The 21,884-nt window shown below is 36.7% G+C and overlaps 1 protein-coding gene across 1 annotated transcript in view; it reads left to right on the top strand.

Moving 5' to 3' along the window:
* The first annotated feature begins 719 nt into the window (after positions 1-719).
* Positions 720-21,884, top strand: part of CUNH4orf17 (chromosome unknown C4orf17 homolog) — a 31,091-nt gene continuing 9,926 nt past the window's right edge. The window contains exons 1-4 of the mRNA XM_028093906.2: positions 720-746; positions 8,593-8,812; positions 15,463-15,672; positions 18,216-18,280. Coding sequence (XP_027949707.2) covers positions 720-746; positions 8,593-8,812; positions 15,463-15,672; positions 18,216-18,280 — 522 coding nt within the window. The remainder of the gene's footprint in view (positions 747-8,592; positions 8,813-15,462; positions 15,673-18,215; positions 18,281-21,884) is intronic.

Raw genomic sequence — 21,884 nt, 5'->3', positions numbered from 1 at the left:
GCTCTGAGAAGAACGGCAGGTGAAGAAGTTCTGGAATTCAGAATTCCCTAAGGAATGTTACCATGTTGCTAAGCTCTGTAGTGTATCTTAACAACCAGGGAGCCCCGTGGGCTTCTTGGAGCAACAGTGGGAGAAACTGGAGGGAGACAGTGGATTCTTTTGGAAGCATTAGACATTAGGCTGTCTCTATCAATTAAAAATTCCCAGCTCAAGTAAAACGATTTAAGGAAATCAATGACAACTCAGTATAGACCCATTATGAGGCTTGGAGGGTATCATCAACCTTGAGCTCCTGTCAACCAGATTACCTTCTTTGGAAAACTGTCCTCAGGTATAATTTTAAATTCATCATTAAAATAATTTTCAAAAAGTTTAAGTATGATTTAGTTAATGGACCTCAGGTTCATCTTCTTTTCAAGACCATGTGAAGGCCAAATAAATCTGTTTTGAGGTAATGGGGTATTATCTTTCAAAGTAAACCATCTGTTGTTGAGGAGATCATACAAATAAAATAAGCTAAGGTTGTGGAATAAAGACATTTATTTTGTGAAAAACATTTAAATTCATATAACAAATACTTACTGAGCATATGCTATGTGACAGTTACTGGGAATGCAGAGGTTGGACCAGGCCATTGCCTGTTTGATTATAATATCCTATGAAGAGAAGCAGAAAATAGACGCAGAAATACAAAAAAAAAAAAAAAGTCAGAAAGTGACATGCGCTATGGAGACAGCTTAAGGAGGGTAAGGGATAGAGAGTGATGGAGCCTGGGAAGATGGTAGGAACTACTTTAGAGAAGGGTAAGGAAGACTTTTGGAGAAAGCCTCAGCAGAGCAACAAATGAAGTGAAGATCTGAGTGGTGTACATTTTAGGCTACCTCTAGCAAATGCAAAATGTTTCAGCATTCATCACCTAAATAATAATCTTTACATCTCTGGGAATTCATAGTAAATTTCAGCTCTTCGTTGATCAGATATTGTGTTCTGTTTTAAACATACATTGTATGTAAGTGTTATTTTGGACTAAGATTATTAATATTTAATACAGATTTGCATAGTTTAAAAGTAACAATGATCAGAATTAGGACAACATGATTACTAATGCTTCTAAAACACAGGTTTTGAGGATTTTGTGTCATGTAGTCTACATAAAATTCAGTGATTTGCTAATATACAGGTCAATTCAAGAGGCTGTAGGAAAGGAAATACTGCTCTCAGAAGCACTTTCACAATTCCCTGGATGGTGAATGGTAATTTTAATTAGATTTTCCCTCAATTACCACTATGCAGGTTTTTTTCTTCTTCTTCAGAGTGAAAGCAGAATGCTGGTATCACAAACAAAATAGAATTATAAACAGAATTTGGCTACTTTCACTCAGCAGATCTTTTGGGCATAACCTCTAGGTCAGGAGGGCTCCACCAAGGTTTTGCAACACAGGCGGTGAGGTGAGGCCCAACATATTTACTAATAATTGCTAAAAATATTCATGTTTGCAACTTGTTTAGCTTTTAAAAGGAATTAATACAAAGAAGGGTAAATTTTCTAACACTGTCTCTTGGCAGTTAGTTGCAATGTCATGTGCCTACCTTTTTGGAAAGATTGGAGTTAAAAACCTGTGAATACAGCTCTTCTGAGCAACAGTTACTGACACACCATCGTTGCAGTGATTGAAAATGTTTTTCATACTTTGCTTCTCCACAACTGTGGAATGCATTCTTTAAAATTGGAACATGCGATGGGGATGTGAACATCACCTGTGTTCCTGTGAACATCACCTGTCATGTGCATCATGGTATGGAAAGTAGGCTGAGAACTACTGCTCCATATTATACAGTAAATACCTAACAAGCTAAAATAGTGGAAGAAAGTGTGTGTGTGTGGTTTGTTTTCTTTGTGTTGTTTTTTGTTTGCTTTGGGTTTTAAAAATATACATATACTTATTATTTCACAAAACAGTATTTGGGTATGGTAAATAATCCATGGCACATTTGTAGAAGTTATTGTAACTGGTTTAGTTTTACAGAATCCGTGATATACATGGACCAGTTTTGCATTAATGGGTTTCTCTAACATTGGTTTAGGAAAAGTTTTAGTTACTTCATTATAAAATAAATAAGATTTCTGATTCTATAATAAAGATAATCTTTGTTTTCTAACAAGCAAATTATTTTCTGGTTTTCTGTTAATTCCTTATTTTAATAATATGTTCTTTTCATATATCTCTTGTCTTTGGGGGAAAAATCTATCCTTACATATAAGAATGAATGATTCCTTCATTTCTTTTGAGTTTATAAATCTTAAAAAGTTATAGTCCAAAATCAATTCTTATAATAAAGAGAAATCTTAATAGAGAAATATTATTCTAAGCCAATTCATGAGCTTTGGAATGATATCCATTAAAATAAATGAGAAATGAATTATCAAAGAGTGTTAAAATCAATATAGGCAACAGGTGGAAAAGAAAGATGTGGACATTACTTATAGTAACTAAAATAGTTTTGCTTTTTAAAGGTAGTTTCTTCTTTTTTTAAATTAATAGACTTTATTTTTTTAGAGTAGTTCTTAAGCTTACAGAAAAATTGAGCAGAAAGCACAGGGAGTTCCATATATCCTGCCTACCTAGTCTCCCCTATTATTCACATCTTGCATTAGTGTGGTACATTTGCGACAACTGATGAACCAGTATCATACATTATTAGTAACTGAAGCCCATAGTTTACATTAGCATTCACTCTGTGTTGTACATTTCTGTGGGTTTCAACAAATGCATGAAGTCACGGATCCACAGTCACAGTCTAGAGCACTATACTTCAGGTTAGTGTCACTGCCCTGAAAATCCCTTGCATTCCACCCATTCATTACTCCCCTACTTCCTCTCTGGAGCTCCTGGCAATCATTGATGTTTTTACTGTCTCCGTGATTTTGCTTCTTCCAGAATGTCGTATAGTTGGAATCATGCAGTATGTCGCCTTTTTTTTTTTTTAAAGATTTGATTTATTTATTTGACAGAGAGAGACAGCTAGAGAGGGAATACAATCAGGGAAAGTGGGAGAGGGAGAAGCAGGCTTCTCGCTGAGCAGGGAGCCCGATGCGGGGCTCGATCCCAGGACCCTGGATCATGACCTGAGCCGAAGGCAGACACTTAACAGACTGAGCCACCCAGGCACCCCTGTAACCTTTTCATACTGGCTTCCTAGCAATATACATTTAATGTTCCTCCATTTTTTTTTCATGGCTTGATAGCTCATTTCTTTTTTTCTTTTTTCTTTTTTCTTATTTTATTATGTTATGTTAGTCACCATACATTACCTCATTAGTTTTCGATGTAGTGTTCCATGATTCATTGTTTGCGTATAACACCCAGTGCTCCATGCAATACATGCCCTCCTTAATACCCATCACTGAGCTAACCCATCCCCTCCACCCCCCTCCCCTCTAGAATCCTCAGTTTGTTTCTCAGAGTCCATAGGCTCTCATGGTTCATCTCTCCCTCTGATTTCCCTCCCTTCATTTTTCCCTTCCTTCTCCTAATGTCCTCCATGCTGTTCCTCATGTTCCACAAATAAGTGAAACCATATGATAATTGACTTTCTCTGCTTGACTTATTTCACTTAGCATTATCTCCTCCAGTCCCATCCATGTTGATGTAAAAGTTGGGTATTCATGCTTTCTGATGGCTGAGTAATATTCCCTTGTATATATGGACCACATCTTCTTTATCCATTCGTTGGTTGAAGGGCATCTCGGCTCTTTCCACAGTTTGGCTATTACGGACATTGCTGCTATGAACATTGGGGTGCACGTGGCCCTTCTTTTCACTACATCTGTGTCTTTGGGGTAAATAGCCAGTAGTGCAATTGCTTGGTCATAGGGTAGCTCTATTTTTAATTTTTTGAGGACTCTCCACACTGTTTTCCAAAGTGGCTGTATCAACTTTTGTTCCCACCAACAGTATAAGAGGGTTCCCCTTTCTCCACAATCTCTCCAATATTTGTTGTTTCTTGCCTTGTCAATTTTTGCTGTCCTAACTTGTGTAAGGTGGTATCTCAATGTGGTTTTGATTTGAATTTCCCTGATGGCTAATGATGGTGAACATTTTTTCATGTGTCTGTTAGCCACTTATCCGTCTTCTTTGGAAAAGTGTCTGTTCATGTCTTCTGCCCATTTTTTGACTTGATTATTTGTTTTTTGGGTGTTGAGTTTGAGAAGTTCTTTATAGATCTTGGATAGCAGCCCTTTTTCTGCAGTGTCATTTGCAAATATCTTCTCCCATTTTGTGGGTTGCCTCTTTGTTTTGTTCCTGTTTCCTTTGCTGTGCAGAAGCTTTTCATCTTGATTAAGTCCCAAAAGTTCATTTTTGCTTTTGTTACCTTGTCTTTAGGGACATGTCTTGAAAGAAGTTGCTGTGGCCGACGTCGAAGAGGTTATTGCCTATGTGCTTCTCTAGGACTGATGGATTCCTGTCTCACATTGAGGTCTTTCATCCATTTTGAGTTTATCTTTGTGTATGCTGTAAGAGAATGGTCAAGTTTCATTCTTCTGTATATAGCTGTCCAATTTTCCCAGCACCGTTTATTGAAGAGACTGTATTTTCTCCATTGGATATTTTTTCCTGCTTTGTTGAAGATTAGTTGACCATAGAGTTGAGGGTCCATATCTGGGCTCTCTATTCTGTTCCATTGGTCTATGTGTCTGTTTTTGTGCCAGTACCATGCTTCTTGGTGATCACAGCTTTGTAATACAGCTTGAAACTGGGCAACATGATGCCCCCAGCTTTGGTTTTCTTTTTCAACATTTCCTTGGCGATTCGGGGTCTTTTCTGATTCCATACAAATTTTAGGATTGTTTGTTCTAGCACTTTGAAAAATGCCATTGGAATTTTGATCAGGATGGCGTTGAAAGTATAGATTGCTCTGGGCAGCATAGATGTTTCAACAATGTTTATTCTTCCTATCCATGAGCATGGAATGTTTTTCCATCTTTTTGTGTCTTCTTCAATTTCCTTCATAAGTGTTCTGTAGTTCCTGGAATATTGATCCTTTACCATTTTGGTTAGGTTTATTCCAAGGTATTTTACGGTTTTTTGGTGCTATTGTAAATGGAATCGATTCTCTAATTTCTCTTTTTGCAGTTACATTGTTAGTGTATAAGAAAGCAACTGATTTCTGTGCATTGATTTTGTATCCTGCCACATTACTGAATTGCTGTATGAGTTCTGGTAATTTGGGGGTGGAGTCTTTTGGGTTTTCCACATAAAGTATCATGTCATCTGCAAAGAGAGAGTTTGACTTCTTCTTTGCCAATTTGAATGCCTTTTATTTCTTTTTGTTGTCTGATTGCTGTTGATAGCTCATTTCTTTTTACTGCTGAATAGTATTGCATTGTATGGATGTACCACAGTTTATGTATCCATTCACCTATTGAAGACACCTTGGTTGCTTCCATTTTTTGGCAAGTATGAATAAACATTCATGTGTAGGTTTCTGTGTCAACATGATTTCAACTCCTTTAGGGAAACATCTCGGAGTGCAATTGCTGGGTCATATGGTAAGAGTATGTGTAGCTTTGTAAGAAACTTCCAATCTGTCTTCCAAAGTGGCTGTACGATTTTGCATTCCCACTTGCAATGAATAAGAGTTCCTGTTGCTCCACATTTCTGTCAGCATTTGGCATTGTCAGTATTTTGGATTTTAGTCATTCTAATGGATGTGTAGCAGTATGTCAATGTTTTAATTTTTAATTCCCTAATGACAAATGATGTTGAGTATCTTTTTATATACATGCTTATTTGCCATCTGATGATATTCTTTGATAAGGTGTTTGCTCAGCTTTTTTGCACAGTTATTAATTTGGCTATTTGTTTTCTTAATGTTGAGTTTTAAGTGTTCCTTGTTATTCTGGATACTAGTCCTTTATCAGATATGTGTTTCACAATATTTTCTCCCAGTCTGTGGCCTGACTTTTCATTCTTTCACAGGGCTAAATATAGTTTCACTTTTCTTCAGGTTTGAGGTAATTTTATTTTTTTATGCTTAAATCACTTGTTAGAACAATTCAAAGCCCACAACTTTGTCTTGAGTTATTCATTTACCTCATTTCTGAAAATTTAAGTTTTTTTTTTAAAGATTTTATTTATTTATTTGAGAGAGAGAGAGGGAGAACGAGCAGGAGGGAGGGGCAGAGGGAGAGGGAGAAGCATACTCCCCACAGAATAGGGAGCCCTAATGCAGGGGCTCAATCCCAGGACCCTGAGATCATGACCTGGGCAGCCACTTAACCAACTGAGCCATTCAGGTGCCCCTGAAAATTTAAGTTTAAATCAGACTTTAAATAGTCCATAATGTATGTTGGATTTTGTAAAATTTTTATTGATATATGTGGATAAAATATTTACGTATTGCCTTTATCCCTTTAGCATTGTTTTGAAACTTCTAATAGAAACAATAAAAGTCACAACAGAGATAATTAAATTTTCTGTAATCCCGGAGTAAGCACTATAGCACCTTTTTAAATATAAGAGCAAGATGAATTTCAGACTTCTTGGAAGCACTGCAGTTTTCATATGAGGAAGAAGAAGAGTTTTCTTCATTGTTTGTTTATTGACCTTTAACACCAGAATTTAAAGTATATCACTACCCTTCAAATTAACCTAAGAGAATGATTGATGTGGGGAAGACACACATAGAATAGCTGAGTATTCTAGCTGACATCTCCACCAATCCCATCAGGTTTCAGTTGAGCAAATCAAAATCTAGGAAATACAGGAATTTATCCTTGGTCACTTAGCTCGTTAATGGCAAAGCTAGGACCATACATCTCATTTTTAAATTTCAGTTTAATGTCCTTCCCACTCTCCAACTTGCCTACTGTATCCTTTTTCCTCATACAGACAAAAATGAATTTACTAACTTAATTGTGTAAAAGATCCCACACAGAAAGAAGAATGAGTAAGTCTACAGTTTGAGTTACAGAAAGAGGTTAGAACTAATTCCTCATTATTTATAAGGAACAATAAGAAAATGTACTTTTTCTTATTAGATAACAGTACTTCATGAATTCAAAATATTTTAATATAGTTTTTAGCTTAGAATATTTGCTGTTTTGTGGCAACAGGGCTGGTGATCTATATACCATACACCTTGAATATATACCATGAAAAAATTGAACACAGATTCTTTGGTCTAAAAAGGTAGTCAATGAACTAAAAATGTGTGCCCCAGCCTTGAGATCAATTTCTAGAATATGGATATATTTGAATGCTGAAATTATTCTGACCAGAAAAACTCCCTGCCATAGTTAGAAATAAAATGTACATTTCCTAGTACTGCTATGATGAATAAGATATCCATGTAAGATAGGAAATACAAACAAACACCAGGGAAAAAATCCTTCTTTAAATTTCAAGATAGTACGCCATCTTCTTTTTTTTTTTTTTAAGATTTTACTTCTTTATTTGACAGAGAGAGAGTGAGAGAGCACAAGCAGGGGAAAAGGCAGAGGGAGAGGGAGAAGCAGGCTCCCCACCGAGCAGGGAGCCCGACATGTGGCTGGACGCAAGGCTCCATCCCAGGACCCTGGGATCATGACCTGAGCCCAAGGCAGATTCTTAACTGACTGAGCCACCCAGGTGCTCCAGTAGTATGTCATCTTTAAGAAAGTTTATTTAGGGACGCCTGGGTGGCTCAGTTGGTTAAGCATCTGCTCTCAGCTCAGGTCATGATCCCGGGTCATGGGATTGAGTCCTGTATCAGTTTCCTTGTTCAGCGGGGAGCCTGCTTCTCCCTCTCCCTCTGCCTGCTGCTCGCCCTGCTTGCGCTCTCTCTATCCGACAAATAAATAAATAAATAAAATCTTTTTTAAAAAAGAAAGTTTATTTAACTCTTTCCTATGTTTCTAATCCAGAAATTTTTCCCACATAATTGTAAATTCCCAAAGAGTCATAACATTATCTTTGATCACTTACACCTATGACAATTTAAGTGTCTAATAAAAATTGCTGAGTGATTGAGAGAAAATCACTAAATATTACCGAAAATTGCAAATAACAACGTGCCAAAGTTCTCTACTTTATCGTTTGTAGATGTAATATCATTCTTTTGTTACCAGATTTGTTTTCTCCTTTAGGTTTTACTAACTTCTCAGAAGATACAAATTTAAGAAGTTGGTTGTCTTAAAGCATAATATGAAAGGTCCTCGTTATATATATCACATCATAATATGAAAGGTGCATTAATGTAAAACACATTTGTGGGCATTATATTTTAAAGCTCTCATTTTCATTTACTATATCAAAATTGATAACCATGTTATGTATTTTTATGTTGGTAAGCTAACAAAGTGACCTTAAAATGTAATCAAATAAGCTTAAATTGCATATTTTAAGGTTTTGAATTTTCCAGGGAAAGATTCTTCTGTCCCACCCATGCCTGTATTCATTTCAATATTTACAAAAATTTGGTCTAAAGTAAAATAACCTCACATTGTTTTGACAGGAGAAACAATTCAGTGCAAACAGAGAAGTAATGTTTGATGTGTAAGGAAATGTCAAGAACCCCCTCATCAGAATGACTGTAATTCTATGATTTCAGGGTCTAAGCACCTCTGGAAGTGAGGTTAACAAGATAGAACCCCAGGACCTTTTGCGGCAACAGTGGAGAGGGGCAAACCAATACCACAAGAACATAAGCCTCAAATCTCCAACGTCTGCTCTTCCGTTCGAGAACAAAGGCAGCCATATCATGGCTAGAAATGGAAGCTGTTTTCTAGTCCGCCACACCCCTCATCCCAGAAGGGTCTGCCACATCAAAGGTAAGGTAACTCAAGGTCCTAGAATGTCTCTCTCTCTCTCTCTGTCTCTCTCTCTCTCCCTGCATTTGGGCTACTTGTTGATTCTGGTGGATAAACACAGGGATACTATTCAAAATATTTAACTAATGGTGAGACACAGGTATTGACCATTGAGCCGAGATGCCAGCCTTGGGGATAGAGCAGAGCCTGCAGGCATCCTCTCTGCCAGGTATTAACCCAAGGATTTCTTGACTGTTAGAAAAGGGACCCGGAGAGGTGCCAAACAGCTCACAGCAGCAATTGACCAATTGGTGTAAAAGTATTCAATATTTTAACAAACTGCATGGCCATGCTAGCATTTACATGCTAAATATTACCCCTAAAGATGCATATATTTTACCCTCCAGCCCTTTTTTCCTTTCTCTCACTTTCTCTCCTTTTTTTTTTCTGTTCTTTCTCCCCTTTTCCCCTCCCTCCATTGTTGATGCAAACAAAGGAGGCCTCAGTCAGTCCCATAAGGAGACATGGACAGCTCTACTTAAAGCAAGGGGTGTCTCAGCTTAAAGCAAGGGGGTCAGGCCTTTGTAACCCCCATCAACCACTCACTGGTCAAGTTTCCATTGTACATGAGAGCTGTCTTCAGCTGAGAGCAATTCCCAGGGAGGGCCTCAGCATGAGCCATCAGTAGCTGACACACCTGTCAGGTGGACAGATGAGCGTGTTGGTCTTGAAGGCATGGTTTGGGTAGATGCATCCCCACATCTACTACAGCAATTATTGGAGCTTCTGACTAAATATTTTTATTTGGTTATTATCAAATATCTTCCACTAATTTGTGAGCTCCTTGAAAGCTGAAGATGTGTGTTTTGCTCACCACTTATTTTCAGTTTCCTAGAGTGGCTGCGACGTGGGAGGTACTAGATAATTCTTGTGGAAGGAAAGAAGGAAGCTTAAATTGCATTCAGATAAAAATTTAGAGCCTCTGATAGATTTTAAGTAGAGTTAATGTTCTACCTCAGCTATCTAGTTGTGTGTCCTTGAGCAAGTGAATCATTCTTTAAAAAAATCATTCTAGCTGTATTGTAGAAAGTGGAAGGAAAACTGGGGCCTAAGGAGAAGTTGGAAGACCAGTTAAAAGGCTGACTCAGTCAGCCAAGTGAGAGGGATGAAGGCTGGGCCAGGGCAGACAGCAGAGTAGAGAAGTGAAGATTGAACTTCGGGGTAGAGCAAGAGAAAAGCCCAGATGAGCAGCACAGAGAAAGCCATAAAACAAGAATCAATGAGAATGGCTGGGTGATCATCAAATACAAATTGCTAAAGAAGATCAGGAAAATGAAGGCCAAGAGATAGCAAACAGATATTACAATAAAGAGCTCATAAATGGCTTGGAATCTGTTGTCTTGGCAAAATCTGGTGACAGGATTTTTCAAAATCCACATGAGAAAAGCATTCCATTTAATTAGAACTTTTTTCTCTATGACAGCAAATATTACCAAATTGAGTATATTTTTTTCTGACTTCCAAATACTTGAAAGTACTTGATATATAACTCCTATATATGTAATTCACATTCTGCCTTGAATTATCTTATACCTATAATACAATATAAAACTGTTGGCAGGCAAAGGACTGACTTTGTCTTCAAATCCCCTACAATGCCTACCACAAAGCCTTGCTTTTAGTAATATATGTCCACATATAAATATATGTTCAATTGAATAGAAAACTTTCTTTGGAAATCTTTCAAGCATATTCATGCTAATGCTAGAAAGCCTAGTAACTTGAATTGTAAGAGGAAGAGAAGAGCAGCAAGCTGATCTATTTTGACTGATAACAGCTATGTGCTTTGAACCCACACTCAGCACAAGGACACTACAACTAGTTTTGCTAATTTCACCCCATAGATAATTCTTATAGTCCGTTTTTACCAACATTCAAATGTTTTAGTCTATGAAATCTAATGTTATTTTCATAGATAAATCCTTAAAAAGTTAAATCAGTAAGTTTAGTCAGTCTAAGAAATGTCAATTTAAAGTCTCTATTTGTGATACATATATGCACTTTGCTAGCAACACAACATAAGCCAGTTTCTGCTCACAATATACTTGGAGGAGATAGGAATAAAAGGAAATAATTATAATTGTGTTATGTGCAATTATAGAAGTATGCTGGAAGTTCAGATGTAATATACAGATAGGGAAACCACTAGAGGAGTGTCAAGAATGCATTTCACAGAGGTTTTTACTGGGAGATACATGATAAACATTAAGAAGAAACAGTTAGCAGGACTTGGGTATTTATTGGATTTAAGGATGGAATAAAAAGTCTAGAATTATTACCAGTTTTTTTTTTTTAGCTTGGTTAACTGTCTGGATAGTGGACCAACTATTAATCTTGGGCATATAGGAGGAAGAACATATGTAAGAGGTAAGATTAAAAGCTTCATTTCAGACAAACACATTGTACTTGATGTGCAAATGGAACATTCAGGAGTAAATGACCAAATAGAGAAATGGATATAAAGACTTGAAGCCTAAGGATTAGATGAGGATGTAAAATAGATTTGAAAAGTGGAAGCATATAGGTTAAATCAGTAATGTTATTGCCCAAGAAAGAAATCCTAACAGAACTCTGAAAAGCACAGGGGTGTATAGACACAGAAAATCCAGAGAAAGAGACTGAAAAGAAAGAGCAGAGATTCTGAGATAGAAAATGTTGTCTCTGAAAATAGAGAGAAATGATTTTAAAGAAAGAGGGAACAGAAAGGGAAAGAAGAAAATTTTGCATTTAATTTATAAACTAGTGATCTCTACAACCTCTTCTATTACATAGAATAGGGAAAGTCTGAATTTATACACAAGATTATATTAAAATCTTACATTTGCTTGGCAGAAGTTTTTAAGCTGTAGTCTGTGGGCAAGAGACAAAGATGGAATAAAATGTGTTTGAACAAAGGGCACAGTAGCCAAAGAAATTTGAGTATCACTACTTCATGACAAAAAGCATTATATTTAGTCATGGGATTAAATGAGGCTTTTCGGAACTTTTGCTAAAGCCAAATTTTGAGGTCATCTATGCATGACTTGCTAAGAGGTAATTTAAAAACTGGCCCTATGATGGTAGCCTATCTCCAGTCTCTTTTGCTTTAGAGAAGAGTTCATAGAAAGGAAAGAGATTGAGGATTTCTTTGAAAAAGAGTCACTGGGGTGCTGTGTACTTCCCTTCCCTGCCATGAGGAGCAGTAGTAGCTGCCTTCACCTGTACCTGCAGGGCTTCCCAGGACCATGGAGAATGTCTAGAGAGGAGAGAGATCTCACTGGCTAGCTTCTTGCCTGTGCTCCTCCTGGTCTGCCCTACACTGTTTCTGCAGTGGATCACGGGGAGACTATTCTTGGGGTGAACTTGTTCTGGATCTTCTATGGTATGGAGGACACAGATGATCGTGTCTGAGTCTATTCTTCTAAAATCTCAAGACAAGAGCTGACTGGAGCTGGCTGGAGCTGGCTGTGTCAGTGGCACAGACTGGGATTAAATTGCTCTCCCACAGAAGACCAGGCCAAGGGTGTTGTTTCCTGTGGGAACGCTCAGGAGGCGGCTGGCCAAGAACTGTCTTGCAAGGACCCAGCCCAAAGGACTAACTAATAGGACCACTATAGCCAAAAGAGACTGGTGACATTTCACGTGGGGTGAAGGTGGTAAGGAAGAGAAGTTAGCAATTATCTGGTAGATACATTATCCATGACAGTGAACGGCGTTAGAGATTTCCTCAGCCACGGGTCTCCAAAGAACCCACAGAAATACCTCGTGAGAGAAAGAGCCAGCATTTTTTCTCTGCCTCACAGATCTGTTTTCACAGATGCCTCAATACTAAATTAAAACCATTAAGCAAGTAAGACTTTGTGTCCCCTTCACCATTCCTTCATCCTCCAACCCCAACTCCAGGGGAGCTGAAAGCAGTGAGTGGGGAAGGAAGAGCGGAAGAGCAAGGGAGAGGAAAGGAAGACCACACCCCCATGCCCCTGCTGGTCTGCAGAGGCTGGGTCATCCTTGGCCTGGACAGGAGGGTGTGAAATGGAATACTAATACTTTTATAGCACTAGCGATCCTGATAGTAAATATTTGGCATTCTTGATGGAAAGTTTTGTGTATCATAAAGATTAGTGCAGTTACTTGTTATTTTTAAAGTAAACTTTAAAATAACAATTATAAACCTTTTTGTTTTAACATTTAAAATTTAGCTTAAAGATTTTATTATTTTACTTATAAATCTAGAAAATGTTAACAATCACTTCAAGGGGGTCTTTGATTAATATTTAGTCCCATTTACAAACTTAGTAAAAAAATACCTTTAAAAGTTTAAATGTCAATTACTCATTAAGTAGATTTGATTTCTTTTAAAATATTTCACATCCTTATCACGTGAATTCTCACCAAGCTATAAATAAATCTTGTAAATTAAATAAATTAAACTTATAATATAGACAAATACATTATTTAAAACATTTCTTTACTGCTTACCAACTAATGATATTCTCATACTTTTCTGCTTAAATATTATATACATTTTAAAAACACATATGCAATGGTTTTTACTAAACTTAACCCATGAATAAGAATAGTATGTATTTTTCTTATTTTATCATTTCCATCTTTTATTTGAAACCTTCCCAATGTTAAAGCACACCATCAACTAAGGAAACAAATACCTTGGACAAAAAAAAAAAAAGAACATTAGAGTTACTTTCTCATTAAACTGGGGTTGCATATCAATCAGAAAATTAGGCAGGAATGTGAGATTTGAATCTTCACCTGGCAGTCTCTGAAAGGTGAGTCCTTCAGAATCATGACCGGAACAGAAATTTATGCCCAGTACAGGGAGCTTGTCCTTCCTCAGCCCAAGACTCCATTACCTAATTCTCCTGTATTCAAGGAAGTTAATGAAATTCCCACCAATATTGTCCTACTCTCCTTCACTGCTGGGTTGGGTTTCAAGTTTCCCCGACTATCTCTAAATCATTTAATGTTGTCCCATTTGACTCTGAAGCCACTTTAATACCATTGCACTTTCTTCATTTTTATGTAGGTCTTTCCTAACTCTTGGATAGATAGAATCTGAATTCTTTCATGTTACTTATTACCATTTTTTAATTAAAGGAGATAGCAGAGAAAAATAGGGATTTCTCCATTGATTTGTCTTCATGTTAATATTTTATTTCATCTGGTAGGCAATTTTTCCACGATGCATCTGGGTCAATCACTATCTCAGGTGTTTAAGATAAAATGGTAAGATGTGACGCTATCTTCAAAAACTTTATTCTCATTTCTATTTGGAACCAGTTACTATCAGTAAAGTTCTAAGTAGCAGACTAAATAAAAGCTTTATGTTTGGCTGTGTTATTCATTCATTTGATAAATAATCGTAGAGCATCAACTTTGTGCCAGGCACTATTCTAGACACTGGGAATAGAGCAGCAAACAAAACAGACAAAATACATGCTTTCATGAAGCTTACATTCTAGGGCAGCTCAGCCCAGCAATGTGCAAACAGATATGACAGGTGACAAAGGCTATGGGAAGAATAAAAGAGCATAAAGGGACAGAGTGTGATGGGATACATTTCAGAGAAGATTTTCAGCAAAGACCTTTTTGATGTCATTTGAGCAGATAGATAAGAAGGCAGTGGACTGATAGTCCTAGAAGGAAATAGAGAAAAATGGGCAAGTATAAAAAACACTATCCAGAAGCTTCCTGTGCTACAAAGCAACCACCTATACCTATCTATGCTAATTCCCTGTTTAACATAAAGCAAAGTCCCACACATCTTCACTTCCTAAGCTGTTCAATATGTCATGACATGGCATTGATACCAGAAAGAGGATCTGTCTATAATTCAATATATGAGCCAAAGGCAAATAACTCTTACAGGAGAGTGAAGGAGACCAGAAAGCTTGGACATGAGGAAGGAGGTTCCTTTGTACCGCGTTTTCCTTCCTTCCTTCCCTCACAATCTACCTTACCCTGCCTCCTCGCAGCTATTTAAACCTTCTGCCAGGGCAAAAACAGGGCCAGTGTATGTCTTTTCGGAGGCCTTGTACTGAGACATCCTGGATGCTTCCAAACATCTGAATGGGATATTCATGAAGAGGGCTAACGTAGTTCCTTAGTCATCCTCAAGACTTGGGAGATGAGAGGTCTGTCTGGGATAGAAGCAGATCTGTTGCACTTGACTCTCACACTAAGAAAGATGTGAGCCTGGTTCTCAAGGCTAACAAGATGGCAGAACATTTTAAGGAAGCATGTATTGCAGGGGCGCCTGGGTGGCTCAGCCAGTTAAGCGTCTGCCTTCAGCTCAGGTCATGATCCCAGGGTCCTGAGATCGAGTCCCACATCAGGCTCCCTGCTCAGCCAGGAGTCTGCTTCTCTCTCCCTCTGCCTCTTTCTATCTCAAATAAATAAGTAAAATCTTAAAAAAAAAAAAGGAAGCATGTATTGCAAACATAATTTGCTACACTGACCTTCAAAGAATGTCCACCTAGCACTGGTTCATACAGTTTGCAGTCTGACATTTTGTGTACACTTAACAATATGTGTTGGGAAACGGCTGATCATTCAAAGAAAATCTGCCCCAGACCTAATGTGGTTGTTTGGTCTGTTTATCCTGACTCACCTAGGTTTGAATAACATTCCTATCTGTACTGTGAATGATGATGAGAACTCACTGGGAGCATTGTGGGGTGTTGGCCAGTTCAACCACTTAGAGAAGGATGAAATACCATTTGCCGAATGCAGTTATGCACCCAGCACTGCAGCCCCAGAGAGCCCCGTCAGAGGAGTCTCACCAGCCCCAAACAATGTCAAGGTGCCCCCGCGGCCTCATTCTGGTGAGTCCTTTGTAACTAATGAAATCTGTCCTGAGGCCTCCTGCAAACTACTGGGGGTGGTGGGGGTGGGGAGGGCAGGGAGGATGGTCTATGTGATTGTTAATATAGCTGCAATGATTTTTAAATAGTCATGAAATTTTCTCACTATGAAATAGGTTATTCACTATAAAATTTTTTTCACTCTTTTAATCTCATTTCAGTAGTTCAGTAATGTTAAAAAATATTATTATTGTCTTTATTATGTCCAAGACATATTTGGTATAGCTATAGTCTCTAATCCCGACAAAAGTATCTAAGAGGTACTAAAAATGAATATTTAGCCAGCATTGGTGGGGAAACTACTGTGACAAAATTAAGTCAGGGAAATGCAGTAGGGATGGAATTGCACACTTCCATCTTCCCCCACTGGACGGTCAGCTCCTGAAGCTCAGGGCCCAGTGTCATTGCCTTCTGTGTTTCTGGTATTCTTGGTATCTCCCCAGGTCCCAGCACAGTGAGTTTGATCTTTAGTAATCAATTAATTAATGTTTACTGAATTGAAACAAAAACAAAAAGGGATTAATCAACAGAACATATAGTTAATAATATTGTATGTTTGGAAGTTATACGAGTAGATTTAAAATTTTTCATCACAAGAAAAAAAGTGGCAATTTTGTGAGGGGACAGTTAACTACACTTAACTGTGATCATCATTTTGCAATATATACATATGTCAAATCATTATGTTGTATGTCTTACACTAATACATTTTAAAAAGTGTATTATGGCAAAATCTAAAGCGCTAGGTAAAATAGAAGGAATTCTGGAGGGTAAATTATATCCAGTTCTCTTTCTCTTATTTTTTTTAAAAGACTTTATTTACTTATTTGACAAAGAGAGACACAGCAAGAGAGGGAACACAAGCAGGGGGAGTGGGAGAGGGAGAAGCAGGCTTCCCGCTGAGCAGAGAGCCCGATGTGGGGCTCGATCCAGGACCCTGGGATCATGACCTGAGCCGAAGGCAGATGTTTAATGACTGAGCCACCCAGGCGCCCCTTCTCTTTCTCTTATTACTGAAAGTTTCAGGGCACATGAAAGTTATTTTGGCATAATGTGGTAAAATACATTATCGTTCAATGGATAACAATAAGAGGGCCCATTAGTAGAGTACTCACCCTGGGATTCCATTCTAAGGTCTTCACACTTGTTAACTCACTTCATCCTTTCAAGAGTTCCTCTTCCTTACCCACTAGCAATAATCAAAGACCACACATTCCACCTTCTTTCTGGTGTTCCTTCTTATACCATAAAACCCAGAAACTTAACGGTTACATTTGCAAGAGCCCCTCAGTGGGAGTTAAGTGTTGTCATCTGGTAAGATTTATATTTCAGATGTGGGGCTCAGGTCATCTTTTTGGTTGCTGTCTGCTCTCAAGCATGACTGGAGACATGGGCTTTCCCTGGTACAATATCCCCCCAGATTCTGGATTTATGGGTGTCCGATGGCAAAGTCAGCAGATATGGTGGCTTTCAGATTGCAGTGGTGACCCAGTGCCTAATCTTTAGCCCCACAGATGTTGTGACAGCAACTGAAGTGTGAGTGGCATCCTGACCCCCCTTCCTCCCGATTGTGATAAAGGCTGTGCCCCCCCTGGGAGGGCCAGGTGCAAGGTGCTGCTCTTGGTTTGTGAGGGTCAACACCAGAGTTCACTGCTCCAGCCCTGCCAGTGAAATTGCAAACATCTAATTCCCTGTCTTATTTACAGTTTAGCTTAAAATAGGGTGGTTTCTGTTTCCCACAAGTGAACATTAACTGAATAGACTCACCATCCGTGACTCTGTTCTTCTTCCTTCCTTCCTGCTCTCTTCTGGAGAGAGGTAACTTTACAATATTTTTCTTTCTTCAGCTAGAACTAATGAATTCAGTTACTTTTGGGAAATGCACAAAATCTCTTCATCTTTTAAGAAACTGTGTTAACTGTGGCTTCAGTAAAAAAGATAGCATTGCTTACAGAGAATATATCTTTAAATTAATACAAAAGGGAATTAAGCAAATATTTAAATGGTTTTAGAGTGATTTCATTAGATGAATCTATGAAATGTGTATGGTTGAGAGACTGATGAAATAAGAAATAAAATAAAAAAATGTAATTATAACTCAGCACACATCCCCTTCTGGCCACAGGTCAAACAGCAAACATATAATCTCTTTAATTAGGGAAAGTGTCAGTTATATGGGTAGGAAACACAGGAAAACATGTCTTATACTGAAATATGTACTTTTAAAAATTAGTTTACCCAGATCAAGAAAGCTCTTCCAGTCTTTCTTTATATCATCTTCCTGGGCATTGAATTAGTTTTGTAAACATAAATATCCTTTTATTATGTTATTGTAGTATAACTTTACCTGCAAGATTTCCAATATTTATAAACATATCCCTGAGGTGACCTTATTTGAAATCCAGATATACTCTCATTTATTTCAGCAACTGACATGTGTCATGTCATGTGGTAGACGTTTTTTCAGTTTGATCTAAATATATTTTCCTGAAATATCATTTCAGAGCCCTGTAGAAAAATCAAGGAGTGCTTCGAAACTTCCAGTGAGAATCCCTTAGCAATTAAGAAGGTAAAGAAACAACTCTTTGCAGTTACCTATTTAGTTCAACTTCTGTCATTTCCTCTCTTTTTCTTCACGTACCTTTCTGAAAAGGTACATTTCACAATATTTTTTACGGCTTTTAAAAAAATTTTTAAATTTAAATTAAATTTGGTTAACATATATTGTATTATTAGTTTCCAGAGTAGATTTCAGTGATTCATCAGTTGCATATAACACCCAGTGCTCATTCCATCACCTTCCTTAATGCCCATCCCAGTTACCCCATACCCCCAATGCCCACCCCTCCAGCAACCCTCACTTTGTTTCCTAGAGCTACAAGTCTCTTATGATTTGCCTCCTTCTCTGTTTTCATTTTATTTTATTTTTCCTTCCCTTCCCCCATGTTCATCTATTTTGTTTCTTAAATTCCACATATGAGTGAAATCATATGGCATTTCTCTTTCTCTGACTTATTTTGCTTAGCATAATACCCTCTAGTTTCATCCACATCATTGCAAATTGACATAACATAACAATGTATGTTAACTAACTGGAATTTAAATAGAAACATTAAAAACGGTTTATTTAACTTAGCATCATTATTTTAAAATTTATTCATGTTGTTATGTTCACCAATAATTCATTCCTTTTTATTACTAAGTAGTATTCAGTTGTATGGATATCCCACAATTTGTGTACATGTTCACCTGTTGATGGACATTTAGCTTGTTCCCAATTTTTGCCAAAGCTGATATGAACATTTGTGTACAAGTCTTTGTATGGATATATATTTTCTTTTCTCTTGGGTGAAGACATAGATGTGGAATGACTGGGTCTTACTGTAGGTGTGGGTTTAAATTATTAAGAAATTGCCAAAGATTTTTTCAAAAATGATTGTATGATTTTTTATTCCCACCAGCAGTGTATCAGTTTCCTTTCTCTCACATCCTGCCAAAACTTAGGATGGTCAGTATTTTTCACTTTAGCCAATTTAGTGGGTGTGGTGGTATCTCATTGTGGTTTTAATTTACATTTCCCTGATGACTAGTGAGGTTGACATCTTTTCATGTTCTTACTTGCCATCCGTATGTCTTCTTATGAGAAATATGTGTTCAAAGCTTTGCCCACTTTGTAAATTGGGTTGCTGGTCTTTTTACTATGAAGTTTTAAAGATTCTTTATATATTCTAAATAAAAATTATTTTGTCACATATACATTTTGCAAATATTTTCTTCCAGTCTGAGGCTTACCTTTTAGAACCAAAATTTATAACTTTGATGAAGCCCAAATTTAAAATTTTTCTATCATAGTTTCAAGTCCACATGATGTTTACATCTCTATTGCGCCTTTTTGTAAAGGCTAACCTCTAGTACGATATCAAATAGAAGTGATGAGAGCAGACACTGTTGCCTTGCACCTAATTATAGGGGAAAAGCTTATACTTTCATCATTGAATGTGATTTCAGTTGTTTTTTTTTATAGCTGCTCTTCATATGGCGGATTCCTCAGTGTTCCATTCCTAGTGTTCTGAAAATTTTTATCAGAAATAAGGATTACTTTTTGCCAAATGCTTTTTCTGCATCTGTTTGAAATGATCATATTTTTCTTTTTTAATCTGCTAATATGATCTTTTTTAATCTGCTAAAATGATCATATTTTTCTTTTTTAATTGTATTGGTTAACTTCTAAATGTTAACCAATATAGATAGTTTCTTCTTTAGTGAGTTTGGTAGTTTCTATTGTTCAAAGAATTTGTCCATTTCATCTAAGTTGTTGAATTTACTGTTATAAAGTCATTCATAACATATCCTTTTAATGATTATATGATCTGTAGAGATGTTCTGCCTCTCATTCCTGACATTGGGAATTTGTGTCTTCTTTTTTTTCTTGATGAGTCTAACTGGAGTTTTGGTAGTTTTATTGATCTTCTCAAAGAATAAATTTTCCTTTCATTGGTGATATCTATTGTTCTGATTTTCTCTTTCTATATCATCGATTTTGGTTCATGTCTTTATAGAAGATGGAAGCTTAAGTCATTGAGTTGGGACATTTTTCCTTTCTAATATAATCATATATTATTATAATTTTTTAAATAAACACTGCTTTGGCTGCATGCTTCAAATTTTACAATGTTAAGTTTTCATTTTAATTCTGTTCAAAATACTTCCTAATTAACTGTTTAATTTCTTCTCCATGAGTTACTTAAAATTATGTTATTTAATTTCCAAATATTTGGGTGTCTTAAAGATATCAATTTAATCCCATTGTGGTCAGAGAAGATACTTGGTATACTTTGAAACTTTGTAAATTTATTGAAACTTGTTATATGGCCCCAAGAATAGGTCAACCTTGATACATTTTCCAAGTGCCATCAAAAGGATGCTCACTCTGCTGTTGTTGGGTAGAATGTTATATAAATGCCAGTTCAGTTGGTTGATACTGTCATTCAGGTCTTCTGTAGCCTTACTGATTTGCTTTCCACTTTTTTTTTTTATCAATTATTGAGAAAGAGGTGTTGAAATTTCTGACTATAGTTGTGGGTTTCTGTATTTCTCTTTTAATTTATATTAGTTTTTTTTTTTTCAGAGCTCCAGTGGCGTAATCAGTTAGTACATGGTACTTTTATCAGTTTTTAATCATGTTTTGAAGCTTTCTTATTAGGAGTATTACTATTTAGGTTTATGTCCTTTTGATGAAATGACCCTTTTATCATTATAAAATTACTGTCTTCAATCCTGGTAACATTCTTTGATTTGAAATCTGTTTCATTATAGAACTATTCAGATTTTCTATTTCTTCTCAAAATGATTTTGGTTATGAAATTATTCATTTCATGGAAACATTCAAATTTATTGATAATGTTATAATAACCTCATGTTCTTTTTTAAATATATGCAGTATCTGTAAGACCTATCAGTTTTGTTAAATTATGTCTTTGTTTTTCTTGATCAGTTTCCATAGTAGTTTATCAGTTAGTATAACAAAGAACTAATTTTTGTGGGGTTTTTTGATTCTCTGTTATATATTTCTTTTCTATTTTGTTGATTTATGTTATCTTTTCCCTCTTTCCATGCACATACTTTATTTTATTGTTCTTTACTTAACTTCTTTTATCTTTCTAATGTATATATTTAGCTGTAAATTCTTCTTTGAGGATTGTTTTAATTGCTTTCATAATTTTTGTTATCAGCATTAAGTTAGAACTTTTTCTAATTTGCACTATAATTTCTTTTTGCCTCATGACTTAGTGACTGGATATTATGTATGAAAAGTTATTTGTAGGAATCTGAAGCTCATGATAAAAACACTTTTTTTCCAAAGAGAACTTTGTGCTTGCTTCTGTAGGAACCCAGAGGCCCTACCAGCTTCGACTAACATAAACCAAGTTCGAAACTTGACCTTAGGTTATATTTCTTCAAGGACCATTGGACTTCTAGGTCACCTTCATCTTCAGGGTGTAGCCCTTTGTTGGCCCTTATTTGGGTTCTGAGCTTTGAGTCCTATCTTTCAGGACCTTTTACGCTGTCACAAGAAAATTTTCACTCTCCGGGATCTTACAGGGACTTCAGGCAAAAATGGCTACTGTACTCCCTACAGCTGAGGCTTCTCACTTCCCCTTTACTTTGGCTTA

Source organism: Eumetopias jubatus, unplaced genomic scaffold (assembly GCF_037043125.1).
Source record: "Eumetopias jubatus isolate StellerSeaLion01/CBP00866 unplaced genomic scaffold, mEumJub1_p1.0 scaffold_2, whole genome shotgun sequence".
Classification (NCBI taxonomy): domain Eukaryota; kingdom Metazoa; phylum Chordata; class Mammalia; order Carnivora; family Otariidae; genus Eumetopias; species Eumetopias jubatus.
Note: the sequence above shows the minus strand (reverse complement) of the source record. Positions and strands in the feature narration are given on the sequence as shown.